Source organism: Vipera ursinii (genome assembly GCF_947247035.1).
Source record: "Vipera ursinii genome assembly, chromosome: 5".
NCBI lineage: Eukaryota > Metazoa > Chordata > Lepidosauria > Squamata > Viperidae > Vipera > Vipera ursinii.
The window spans coordinates 68568266-68581272 of NC_139518.1; the positions used below are offsets into that span (position 1 = coordinate 68568266).

Genomic DNA, 13007 nt, shown 5'->3' on the forward strand with positions numbered 1-13007 from the left:
TTCCTCAGGATGATATGCTCTTTCCTGGTGTGGAAATTTAGGATACTCAATAGTTGTGAGGTACTGCTTTTGTGTGGTGGCCCCCACCTTATGGAGTAGCTTTCCTTCAGAGTTTTGGATAACACTCTCCTTGGCATCATTTACATAAGCCTTTAAAATAGAGCTCTCCCACCAGGCATTAGGAACGTGCAATAGCGTTTACACTGTGTTTTCTGTTGTTTTGGTCCCAATTTTAATATAATTATAAGATTATTAAAGTCAATCAAAGTCAACTACATCTTAGATGGAGAGAGGAAGAGAGTACAAGTGAAAAATCCGATTTAAAAAGTTAGGGAACGCCAAGTTGTGCTCGAAAGGCCTGACTGAAAAAGGCATTGGCTGTCATCCTAGAAGTGAACATAGCACCATTTGATTTCATAGCACATCTCAAATCCTAAGTATTTGGAAATAATAGCAGAGAACAAATGAATGATGTGATTGTTTGTTAAGACTAGAACATCATAAGCACCATATAGTGCAGAACATTTTTGAGTGCAGCTCTGTGACAAGGAATTTCTAGTACTCTGAAGTTCAGGAAGGTGGCAACTATGATTTCTTGTCAAAATAAGACATCAAAACACATATTACTATTTATTAAGCATGATTCATCCAAGACTTTTGTAAGAAATTTACAGGCACCTGAGGTGGCTAGCTGCATTTCTTTCCTTTTCCAGGTTCATTTGCTAAAGCCCCGATGATAACAATCATTTCCTTTGATTAGGGTATTATTCTTTGTTCAGTAATTTAAATAAAGCCTGTAATTCAAGCTGTCTGTGTGTACCTGAAAAAAGAGTTCTTGATTTTAAACATCTACTACTTTCAGAACTCCATTGTTTAGAAGTGATCTTGGGTTATTCTGTATAACATTCCTTGTATATGACTCTATGTTGGACTCTATGTCAGCACAGTCTTATGTAAATAATGTATCTACATTTTTCCAGGTAGTCCAAACACCTATTCAAGTAATTAAAATACATGAAATTGAGCTGAACTTTCCCTTCCTGTTCTCCTTCACCTAATCTACCTGTTACACACATACATGCACAAATAATTTTCCTTTGCTGTAAGCACAAGGTGATTCTGGACATTCAATTCTAGAATTCTGATTACCAGATCTTGCCATTACCATGTGAACTTTTTTCCAGAGAAATATTTTCATAGGGATTACTGGCTATCCCATTTCCACAAGAATTGTTACTCAAACATTTTGCCATTTATAACTGTAGATTGCAAATCTCTTTCACTCTCAGTAGATGTATTAATTAAATGGTGAATATTTTTGCTTATGCTATTTAAAATATTGCTAGGCAACTTTTAAATAAAAATATCAAGGAGGTCTACATATCAAAATTAATATTAATAAAACCAATAATAAACATGTTATAAAAATGAAGAACACCATCCCAAAATATTAAATTAACTCTAGGCTCAGCTGGATCATGCAACTTACTGAAAGGAATGTTGTTTAAATAAATAAATGTTTTCCATACTTCTTATAAAAAAGCTAGCAGTAACAAACATTGCAGAACAACTTGAAATGGCAAAATGTTTTAAAACAAGGTAGCATTTTTGGGCTTAAAGTGTTGAAACCTTTGATACAGATGAAGGCAGTTTGACCCAAGCTTTAACAATCACTTGGATTGGCTCAGAAACAAACAGGTAACCACTGCAGTAAGTGTCTCAAAGGTGCTTTTTCAAAAGGCAACTGGATTTTCTTTGTTTTTCCTTGAAGACATTTCACTTCTCATCCAAGAAGCTTCTTCAGTTCTGAGGAACTGAAGAAGTTTCTTGGATGAGAAGCAAAATGTCCTCAAGGAAAAACAAAGAAAATCCAGTTGCCTTTTGAAAAAGCACTTTTGGGACAATCGTGACCTGGATGACTGAGAATCTCCATAGATACTGCAGCAGGTAGCGTTATAAAGGTCATATTGCAGCCACCTTACTTCCACAATGTGTGGTTGTAGTCTGCACCGGCTGAATTTCTAATTAATTGATATTTGTACGCATTTCTACCCTTCCTTTTGAAGGTCAAAATTTAACTGTTCCCTTTTTTAATGAAATAACTTTCTCTTTTTCATTTTTTCTTGCATTAGTATTTAATATGGCAGCAATATATGATTAAGATGCTGGAATGATTCAGGATATAGCTAGAGCTGCTAATTTAGTCCAGGGCAGATCTGTTTGTATTGGGCAGATCTGAAGTTTTTCTTTTCTTGGAACTAATGCATAGAATGGATTTCTTTTTACAGAAGCACTCCTTTTAACTGCTGGGGCTAGATAAAAAATTATCATGGAGAATTTTCCCAGACCTGTACACTTAATCCTCGACTTATGACTGCAATTGAGCCTTAGATTTCTGTTACTGGGACAGCTGTTAAGTTAAGCTGTTAAGTGTCCGATTTTACTACCTTTCTTTTCACAGTTGTTAAATGAATCACTGCCATTATTATTATTAACATGGTTGTAAGTGAACCTGGCTTCCCCATTGACTTTGCTTGTCAGAAGGTCGCAAAAAGTGATCACATGACCCCGGTACACTGCGACCATCATAAACATGAGTCAGTTGCCAAGCATCTGAATTTTGGTCATGTAACCATGGGGATGCTGCAATTGTATGAAAAACAGTCATAAGTCCCTAAATGAACTGTTGTAAGGTGAGGACTATCTGTACTGGTCAAAAGTTTCACTTGCTAAATTTCTTGTATGTGGAGAAATCTGCTATTAATTTAATTTTAATTTAATTTTAATTTAATTTAATTTATTAATATTTCTATACCGCCCTTCTCCCGGAGGACTCAGGGCGGTGTACAGGGCAAGAATAAAACACAGAAATTTACAAAAATTAAAAGATAATTAAATGCATGCCCGATTAAAATACAATTGATACATAGTAAAAAACCCCGATAAAAATAATAAAAAACCCCACCAATCCCCCCTCAGGCCAGGCCGGCTTGCTCGAATAAGTATGTTTTCAGATCGCGGCGAAAGGAGCGTAGATCGGGCGCCGTCCGGAACTCAACCAGTAACTGGTTCCATAGCTCCGGGGCGCCCACAGAGAAGGATCTCCCCCTGGGGGCCACCAGTCGGCATTCTCTGACCGGTGGCACCCTGAGGAGGCCCTCTCTGTGGGAACGCACAGGGCGCAGGGAGCTTGATGCCGGCAGCAGATGTTCCCTGAGGTACTCCGGCCCCATGCCGGAGTACCTCAGGGAACATATTAAAAACTTACCATATGAATGCTGATTCTAAAATTTAGAGTAAGTCACTGTTCTCAGTCTGAATTTCACATTTGTAAATTGAATTAAATTGGGATCTGGTGATTTATGAACAAACAAGCTTTAAAGCACTTTCCTAGCTTTGAAATACTACATGGAAGTAGTGAAAATAAGATTTTACAACTGCAATGTGAGCCCCTCACATTTTGTTTCATATTTGTTTGTTGAGGGCGATAGTTTTTATCTATGCCCAAATTAGCTGACAGCCATAACCATCAGCTCCACACACTGGGCTTTACAGATTGTACAGACATGGGCTGTAAACAGCTTTAGCACAGCCTCATTTATCATGCCATGGTCCGTTACCTCCCTAGCATGTTATTTTATGCTTGCTGAGCCCTAACACACCAAAGGTTGCCCGCTGTTTGGGAGTCACAGAACTGCCTGAGAGCATAGCGTAATGAATGCTCAGCTGAGTGGAGCGTGTTTCTGTTCATCGCTGGTGTAATTTGTTTATCTGTCTAAAGATTATGCACTTGAAAATCTACAATTTGATGCTGCCTTTGTAAATTATCAAGTCGTTTTTGATGAATGTATCTCCACTTCTGATAGCAGTGGCATTATGAGCTTGAAATATTAGAAAGTGTTCATGCATGCAATGCAGAAGGTTAAGGTTGTGTATGCGTGTGCGCACGCGCGTGTAGATAGATAAAGATACAGATTTCTAGGCAAGCATGCTAGGAAGCAGATGTGACCTTAAGCTTCCTTACTGCATTAAAAATAATTCAGTTTTAACATTATAGTCTAAAATGTGGCTGTTTATATATAAAAGTTCTTACCCAGTCAAACTTGACTTGATTACAGATGAGGGAAAGCTTGACCATTTTTCATTTGAAATAAATTAGGGTGGTAAACCAATTGCAAGCACAGCTGCGCATGTACGTATGTATGAAAGATCTGGGGAGAGACTCTGGGTTCCAGATTTAATTATCTCCCAGTTTAACCAGCCTGAGAAATTGCAAGTCTCTCTCTTAAGTCATTGCTTTAGCAAGGTCATTAAGCTGGATAAACAAAGCAGAGGCTGGAGTGGTCGATGCAGTAGCAAAAGCTGTGTCAATGTAATTATTTGTTTGAAAGAAAGAAGGGAATAAAAATGCCAGTAGAAATGGAAATAAAGCTGGTTAGGGGAAAAACAATGTTCGGCTTCTACTCATTTTGAGATAGAGGCATGTGTCTAAAAAAATTTAAAATCTACTAAAGTCAGTGGCACAATTGTCATTGATGTTAATGTTTTTCCTCTTCACTCTGAAGTTTGTAGTTGTGTTAACATCTAGTTGAAAGCTAGAACCACAAAAATCAAAACTTAATTCCAAATAACTTTATTTAGAAAAAGGTCTTGATGAAGAAATATGATGTGTGTGTGTGTGTGTCAGTCACATTGTTCCTTTTCTCCTGCTTCTATGTTATTTCCACTTCTTTCTTCAATAGAGACTTAACCAAGGTTACATTTAAATTTAACCAAATTTAACCAAATTTAATAGGTAAATATATATCATGGTAAAATGTTTAAACTGGAAGCATAAATCAATTTTCTGAGTGTCCTAATCAATTAAGTTTTTTTTAAAATTTGTTTATTTATTGAAATTTCTACACCACCCATCTCACCTAAGTTGCTGCACTCCTGTCAGAAGCACTAAAACACTTCCTGTTTAAAAGGATTAGCTGGTGACATCACTGTTGCCCTGGGGACCCCAGTTGGGGGCTCCTTTCATGTCCTTGGCATGATCTAGGACGTTGCCCCATGTCAGCTCTCGGGTCTCAAATGCTGCTTCTATCTCACTCACCTAAGTAACTGCTTTAATAATGAATTAATAATTGGAGTTTAAAAATCAAAGATTGACAGATGTTTCAGATAAAGTCAACAGGATTGAAAATACTTTAGATCAGCAGTCCCCAACCTTTCCAACTCTGCAGGCTGGCAGTAGTGGCAGTGAGGGGGGGAAAGGGGATGGTTTTGTGTGTGCGCCACTTGTACAAATGCAGCTTCACATGCTTACCTGCCGCTTGCATGGCCTGGTTATCAATGGGCCACAGTCTGGCACAGACCGGACTAGGGTTTAGGAAACCCAGCTCTACATGACCGTGTCAATTTAAACAGCATGTTAAAATTAATCCATTCAAACCAATTGAACTCAATAAGTTTTTCTACTTGGTTTCAATGGAGGTGGATGCCTTTATGCTAAAGTGAATTCAATTTATTGTGTATTGTGTATGAAATTTCATCCTTACTTCACATGCTAAACAGAGTCAACCCAGATTAAGATAGGTACAGGTAAAGGTTCCCCCGCACATGCGTGCTAGTCGTTTCCGACTCTAGGGGCCGGTGCTCATCTCCGTTTCAAAGCCGAAGAGCCAGCGCTTGTCCCAGGACGTCTCTGTGGTCATGTGGCCGGCATGACTAGACGCCAAAGGCGCACGGAACGCTGTTACCTTCCCACTCTAGTGGTCCCTATTTTTCTACTTGCATTTTTACATGCTTTTGAACTGCTAGGTTGGCAGAAGCTGGGACGAGTAACAGGTGCTCACTCTGTTATGCGGCACTCGGGATTCAACCCGCCAAACTGCCAACCTTCTGATCGACAAGCTCAGCGTCCTAACCCACTGAGCCACCGCATCCTTTCTTAAGATAACAGCCTATTTATTTTACTTAATTAATTCACCAGTAAAAATCTAAAAGATAATTGATTAATAGCTTTGATCTGTTGACAGTGTCTTATAGAATATGAATGAATGACTGTGTCCTTAGAGGCGTGACCATTTCCAGTTATGATTTCAATTTAGCTAATTTTAACAGTTTTAAGTCCTGTCATTTTTAAAACTCACTCAATGAAATAACATTGAAATGGGCTTCTGACTGGATGTTAATTTTGGCGAAAGCACGGAATGCAGGAGGAGTTGCTGAAATCCCCAGTTCTACACCTTCTCATTGTTTGCATTTGCTGACTTAACTCAAATAATAATGATAAGTAGAGATTGCTTGCAGTGCCGCAACAGAGGTGAAGGTGTTTAAGTCTATGCTCTGTAGACTTTGGAAGAATAATGGGTGCATTGAGGAACTTCTTTGAATGCAGCAAGTTTCTTTGTTTCATTTTGAAGTTTGGAAGTGTATCATTTTTAACATTAGCAGTCCAAAGTTGTGTGTGCCTCTTTAGAAGTAAATATTCAATTCTAGAGTCAAGTTTCCAGGATTGTAGTCAAAATATGATCTACCCTCTTAAGTTGCTAAATAGTTGTAGATTAATATCCAGACCCAGATCTTGAAAAAAATTCACCAAACTGCTTTCTCCATCTATAGCTAAAGTAATACTTAAGTCAAATAATAGTATCAGAGGACTGCATTCTAATGATGCTGTTAATTTTAATGAACCTTATTTGCAAATGTATATGTATTGTAAATAAGTTTTTAAAAAACCCTATTTTTCAGTTAATTTGGTTTACTGATTCACGTAACTATGAACCCTGGGCAAATGCTTTTCACAAAATATCAATACTGACTAGAAGCTTCTTTTATGTTTTCACTCAGTCTGAAAATGATGAGCGGCAAGTGGTGTATGACCACATAGGACCAAACGTCTGCATGGGGGACCACAAGGTAACCATGTCTACTTCTGTTATGGACATGCCAGTGCATCTATGGCAGATCGGGTGGGGTGGGGTGGGCAGCTACTGGTAAAGATTTTTAAATTGGATCTGGAAAGACACTGACCTCTGGCATTAACCAAAATACCAGTTACTCTGGCAGAATATGTGCAACAAGGAAAGCCGAGCAGGATTCTTAGCAGGGATTTGTGCAGTTGCCCAGCCTCGCTCACAAATTACCTGCAGACACATTTATTTTCGTGAGAATTATTCTGCATAAACTATTCACGTAGCTTTTATGAAAAAAAAACGCTGGTAATATTGTGCTGAATACGCAAACAACTTTTTATTTTTAAAAAAACAGAAAATAAACCAAAGGGGGAGCACTCTAGTTATGCTGTGGCTTTTCTGTAGTTGTTGCTAATACAGTATTAGAAACTAGCCCATGGAATCTTACAGGGAGTGCAACTTTTGCAAGAGACCAAGGATTTCTTCCTCCCTCTTTCTTTTCTTCCATTAAACATTAATTCATGTGAAATACAAGTTCTAGGCTGCCGTTTGATCAGAACTGCCACTCTAGGGCTGTTGTGAAGAGTGCATCCTTGGAAAAAGGAATAAAACCCAGGGAATGAATTGGGACTTATTTGAGGGACTTATTCGATCTGGATGGGGACTTATTCGATCTGGATGGGGAAAAATGAGGGAACCCGTAGGGTGGGGGGGGGAAGTGGTGAGGCAAAAAGACTTCTCTTTTCAGAGTGTTTTAATGGAACAGTTGATAGCACAGCGAGATAAAGTTGGAAAGGGAGACAAGAGGGTGAAGAAACATGATAAAAGCAGCCTAGTGGAAACTATTCTCCCAGTTCTGAAAAGCATTGGTTTTTCTGAAGCATCTCGGAAAGCCACAGAAATAGAGTTACCGGCATCCTTGAATGTGTTGCCACTTGGCAAAAAGCCCCTCGGCACTTTTTGCCTAAAACTGCATAGGGACAGAAAGCAGCCCGCCTGTGCTTCCAAAGACACCTTTTGGTAAGATTTACAGGCATCTGACAGAAAATCCTAGGGAGATAATGAGGGCAGGGAACAGGAACCCAGAAGGCGACAGTGGTAAACCACTTCCATATTGTTGCCAAGGAGATTACCTGAACATTCCATGAAACCACCCAATAAAGGTAAAGGTAAAGGTTCCCCGCACATGCGTGCTAGTCGTTTCCGACTCTAGGGGCCGGTGCTCATCTCCGTTTCAAAGCCAAAGAGCCAGCGCTTGTCTGAGGACGTCTCCATGGTCATGTGGCCGGCATGACTAGATGCCAAAGGCGCATGGAACGCTGTTACCTTCCCACCGTAGTGGTCCCTATTTTTCTACTTGCATTTTTAGTGCTTTCGAACTGCTAGGCTGACAGAAGCTGGGACGAGTAACAGGCACTCACTCTGTTACGCGGCACTCGGGATTCAACCCACCAAACTGCCGACCTTCTGATCAACAAGCTCAGCGTCCTAACCCACTGAGCCACCGCGTCCCTTAAGCCACCCAATAGTGGTCCTTAATTCAAAGAAGACTTTTTTCATAATTGGAAAATTCTGCTTTTAAACTAATAACAGAATGAAGTCTCCTCCGGTGATGTTAAACAGTCTGGGAATTCCTTTCCTTCGTCTCAGAAGGGTGAAGGCCAAACCAGAAGCTGGATCCAGGCTCAGGAATGTCTAGTTTGGCCCCACTACAGTCCTTGATTTCAGAGGGCCTGTGCTTAATTGTCCCCTTCTCCTGAATCCTGACCAGGACTGCAGGCCCCAACAGCCTCCTGGGGTCCAGCTTGAGAGGAGCCATCTAGCACCTCACCTCAGGAAGGGCCATCTCCTAGAACAGGGGTAGGCAACCTTGGCTCTTTTATCACTCTGTGGACTTCAACTCCCAGAATTCCTGAGCCAGCATGGCTCAGCTTGGAAACCTCTCCCTTTCCCCTCAGCATGGCTGGCTCAGGGATTCTGGGAGTTGAAGTCCACGAGTCATAAAAGAGCCAAGGTTGCCTACCCCTGACCTAGAAGCATTCAAGTGTGCTTGCAGCCTGTGGCAGCTTTACCTTTTAACCTCTTCTTTCTTCCCTCTGCAGCCCGTGTTCCTGTCCTTTCGAATAGCCGCTGGGGCAGGTAAACCTATTGCCAATATGCACAAGTGTTGTGTCGTGCAGTGACGTGGTGGTAAATATCACGTTAGATTTCTCTTATCTGCTCTTTCCTCTCTCCCTTCCCTCCCTTTGACCGGTCTGGTTTCTTCAATGCTTCCTTTCCCCCTTTCTCACCCACCCTTCCTTTTTTTTTGTGGGGCTTGTTTGCTTTTCTTTTAATCTTTTTGGTTTTGAAAACAAAACAATAGCTGTTCATCAATTCTACAACAGGAAAAAGATGCCTCCGACACGAGAAGATATTTCGGGAAAGTTCATTATAGCGAGGAGGAAGAGGAGGAGGAAGGCTTCAAACTCCCACCCATCGCTTAAATCGTGACTGCTCTAGCCATCCATCCAAGTCCTGCGTGCCCTGTTCTTCTTTTTATTATTATTATTACCGTTCTTGTTATTTTAGGCTGTTTATGCTCCACTAGCTTGTTTCTGGCGTGGACACAAGTCCCCACCACCCCCAAAAAATCTCTTATACCTCACTGTCTTGTATATTCTTGTGCCATCAAAAGTGGACTTTTTATTTTTTTATACGGCTATGCCTATATTATGCTACAGTCTGGTTGCCAAAACATACCAACACAAAAAAAAAAAATCCTCACATTATTATTATTTTTTTACAATGTTTTGCGTCTTGGATTTCACTGTGAGGTTTGTGTTTTTAGTTGGTCAATGTGGAATGTGTGTGTGTATATGTATATGTATATATGTAGACACACCTTTAGCATTAAGACCCGTTTTCATCACCCTTCCCTAGCTGAAAGCCAGGTTGGGATTTTATATATTGCCTTGTATAGAAGTCCTGCTGTGTTATTGTTGTTTGATCCTGTGATATTTGGGGGTGGGAAAGAGGATCCAAGATTGTGTGTTTTTTTTTGTTTGTTTGTTTTGTTGTCCTTTTTTATAGACTTGTTTTCTCATGTTATTTACTATACTGCCATGTTCCATGGTTTCTGAATCACACAACAGCAGCTGCTTTCTATAGTGTATATATATTTATATATATATATATATAGTGTGTATGTGTGTGTGTATATATATATATACATATACATATAAACATACACACAGAGAGATATAGAGATAATTTATAATTACAAACAGCCTGTCTTTCCTGATACAAACAGACTTTTCCAACAATCCCAAATAATATCACTGTTGCTCGGCAGGAAATTCTGCCACCGGTTATTCATTCAACTCGGGATTCACTCGCAAACTGTGGAAAGGGAGGCAAGAGTTCGCGATGGGGAGAGGCCGTCGGACGCTTCACACCCCTTCTGAAACACGTTTCTTCCCGCGTGGAGAGGAAGAGACGAGGGGAGAGATCCCACTGGGCGCGCCTGGCGACTCGTCCCGGAGTTCCTTGCAAGCCTGCTTCGTTCCACTTTTAAGCTTCGAAGCAAACCTGCCGCGTGGACACGCGTTTCAGGAGGCGTGTGAATTCCCTTCCCCCGCAGACTGCGGTGCCAGTCAACAGCTGCTCGGCCGACGGGCGCTCAGCGGTCCAGCGCTACAATCCCCCCCCCCAAGTTAAGGAGGAAGCTCGGGTGCCAAAGCCCGTTCGTGAAGAGGAGACACGAGGGGAGGGGAGGGGAGGGGGAGGACCATCCCCTCGTCGGGGAGCACTTGTTGACTCGGACACGAGGAGGGTCGGGAAAGCTGGAGCTTCATTGAAAGCTCTCTCTCTCTCTCTCTCTCTCTCTCTCTCTCTCTCTCTCTCTCTCTCTCTCTCTTTTTTTTTTTTTCTGCCCCCCCCCTCCGGAGTACAGCATTAAAAGGTGATTAGCGAGTCTGTTGAAGAAACACACGCGGGGAGAGTTATTGATTTTATTGAGAACACTAGCGCAGCGTTTGCCAACCTTAGGAACTTGAAGATGCGTGGACTTCAACTCCCAGAATTCCCCAGCCAGCATAGCTGGCTGGGGAATTCTGGGAGTTGAAGTCCACGCATCTTCAAGTTCCTAAGGTTGGGAAACGGTGCACTAGCGAGCTCAGGGAACGGGCGGGGGCGGGAGTCGGAAGATGCCTTTGGAGAACAAATCCAAGCTTTGCGGTGGGTGGAGTGGGAAGAGGGAGGAGGAGGAAGGAGGGAGAGAAACTCCCGGAGGGAGGGAGGGAGGGAGGTAGGGACGTCTCCTCTGACCCCGATCCTACAAGGACACGGAAGCCGCCTAAGGCTTGGCGGGGTTTGTGCGCGTGGGGGGGGGGGTTTCACTGCGAAATGAGCATTCTGGTTCTCAAGCAATAAAATATACATATATATGTGTGTATATATATATATATATATGATCATGATTAAAGAGCTGCCTGGCTTTTTCTGCGCGTCTCTTGTCGTCTCCCGAGGTGGAAAAAATAATCCCATTTGCAAAAGGGGCGCCGAAGCCTTCCTCCTTTCAAAGCACCCGGCGCTTCCTCCAGCGCGCAAGCTGTCCCGCGCCGATTTGGGGAACGTCGTCACAAGAGTTCAAGACCCAAACTCAGCTCGGGGGCAGGTGGCGCAAGGCGTTTCCTATCTTTTTAAACACAATCCACAAACTTGACTAGCGTTACCCGGTAGTCTGGCTGGGATGGGGGAAAAAAATGCGCCTCTTGTTTCGCTAATCCCATGGCTAAAGTTAGCGATCGCTCCCAGATTCTCCCTGCCAGACAGCCCCAGCAGAGCCTCGCTTTCAGGGGAGTTAAAAGAATGTAACAGACTCCCTCCCGATCTTTACCCCTATCTCTGATCGAAAGCAGTGGCCCAGTTTAGCGGGATTTATCTCAAGCTGGCGGCGTACGATTGTCCATCGGGGGGCGGCGGGGGTGGGGAGAAGAGCTACAGCCTAAATGCTTTCAGCCTGCGGGTTTCCCATTAAAGCTGTAGAAAAATTAAGAAAGTCTGCCAATCGTATTGACTCCCCTTTATGGCTTAGCAATGGCTGTCTTCACGCGGGTATGCTGATGAGTCCAAGCTTAGCAGACCTTTAGCATGTGTGAATACGGTAGATGAAAGCAGCCGCCTGTAAACGACAGGAAGCCAAAGAGGACTTTGCAGGCCACTTGCCGCCTGCCCTAGAAGGAAACATGCCGAAGCCAAAGAGCACTGGGGATGTCAAAAACAGGTCAGGTCCTCCAAAAGTTAAAACCGAACCCGAAACGCCTTTTTCCCTACGACTTGAGTGATCTAGATGGGCTGCTTCTTTTATTCCTGGTTTCCACTGCAAGGACCTGCCTGAGTCCTGTTTAAGTCGGTTTATATCGACTGAATTGGTCACCGGCCAGTTCAATTGATCCAACAATGAATGCGACTTGGCGCAGATCTTTTGGGACGGAAGCTGCAGTAATGTCGATGGGACAAGTACAGAATTGCGGTCTTCATTATTATTCAAGGCCAAGGAGAAGTTGCTGCTTCAACTTATATAAAATGTTTTACTTTTTGATTTGCACTCAAATTCCTCTTCCTTCCTTCCTTCCTTCCCTACAAATTGTCCATGGGAGTCATAGCCAAAGAAAATGGGAAAGGGGAGATATCTCCTACCTCACCTCCGGTGACCTCCCTGGTAATCTGACACTTCGACCATTACACCACATTCAGTAATTGTGAGTGATGGCCTTAGAAGCTTTCTTTTTCGGAGTCTTATCAAGCGTTTGCTTGATGGAACTCATTCCCTTGGAAGAGAGAAAGCAATGACAAACGTGTCTACGTGCGTATTGCATACTCCTGTAGTGTGGAAAACCCGGTGCCGTGCAGTTTCCGGAGAAAGTTAGCATTGGAATTGAAAGGACAGGTCCACCCAAAGGAAGCCTAAGGCCTGACGCTCACTTTAATCGCATCAATATAAAACTACCGCCTCCCCGTTTGTCGCACTGGGTTGGGCTGAGGGCATTGCGCTTTCGCCTTTTCAGAAGAGGCGAACCGGCGAACCTGCGCCCCGCGCGACCTGCAATGATCAGCCCGTTC

At 42.4% G+C, this 13007-nt stretch overlaps 1 protein-coding gene across 1 annotated transcript in view; it reads left to right on the top strand.

Moving 5' to 3' along the window:
• INPP5A (inositol polyphosphate-5-phosphatase A) overlaps positions 1–10932 on the top strand; it is a 327681-nt gene extending 316749 nt beyond the window's left edge. The window contains exons 14-16 of the mRNA XM_083363640.1: positions 6838–6906; positions 9005–9092; positions 9290–10932. Of these exons, the coding sequence (XP_083219766.1) occupies positions 6838–6906; positions 9005–9085 (150 nt within the window). The 3' untranslated portion in view covers positions 9086–9092; positions 9290–10932. The remainder of the gene's footprint in view (positions 1–6837; positions 6907–9004; positions 9093–9289) is intronic.
• The last annotated feature ends 2075 nt before the right edge of the window (positions 10933–13007 follow it).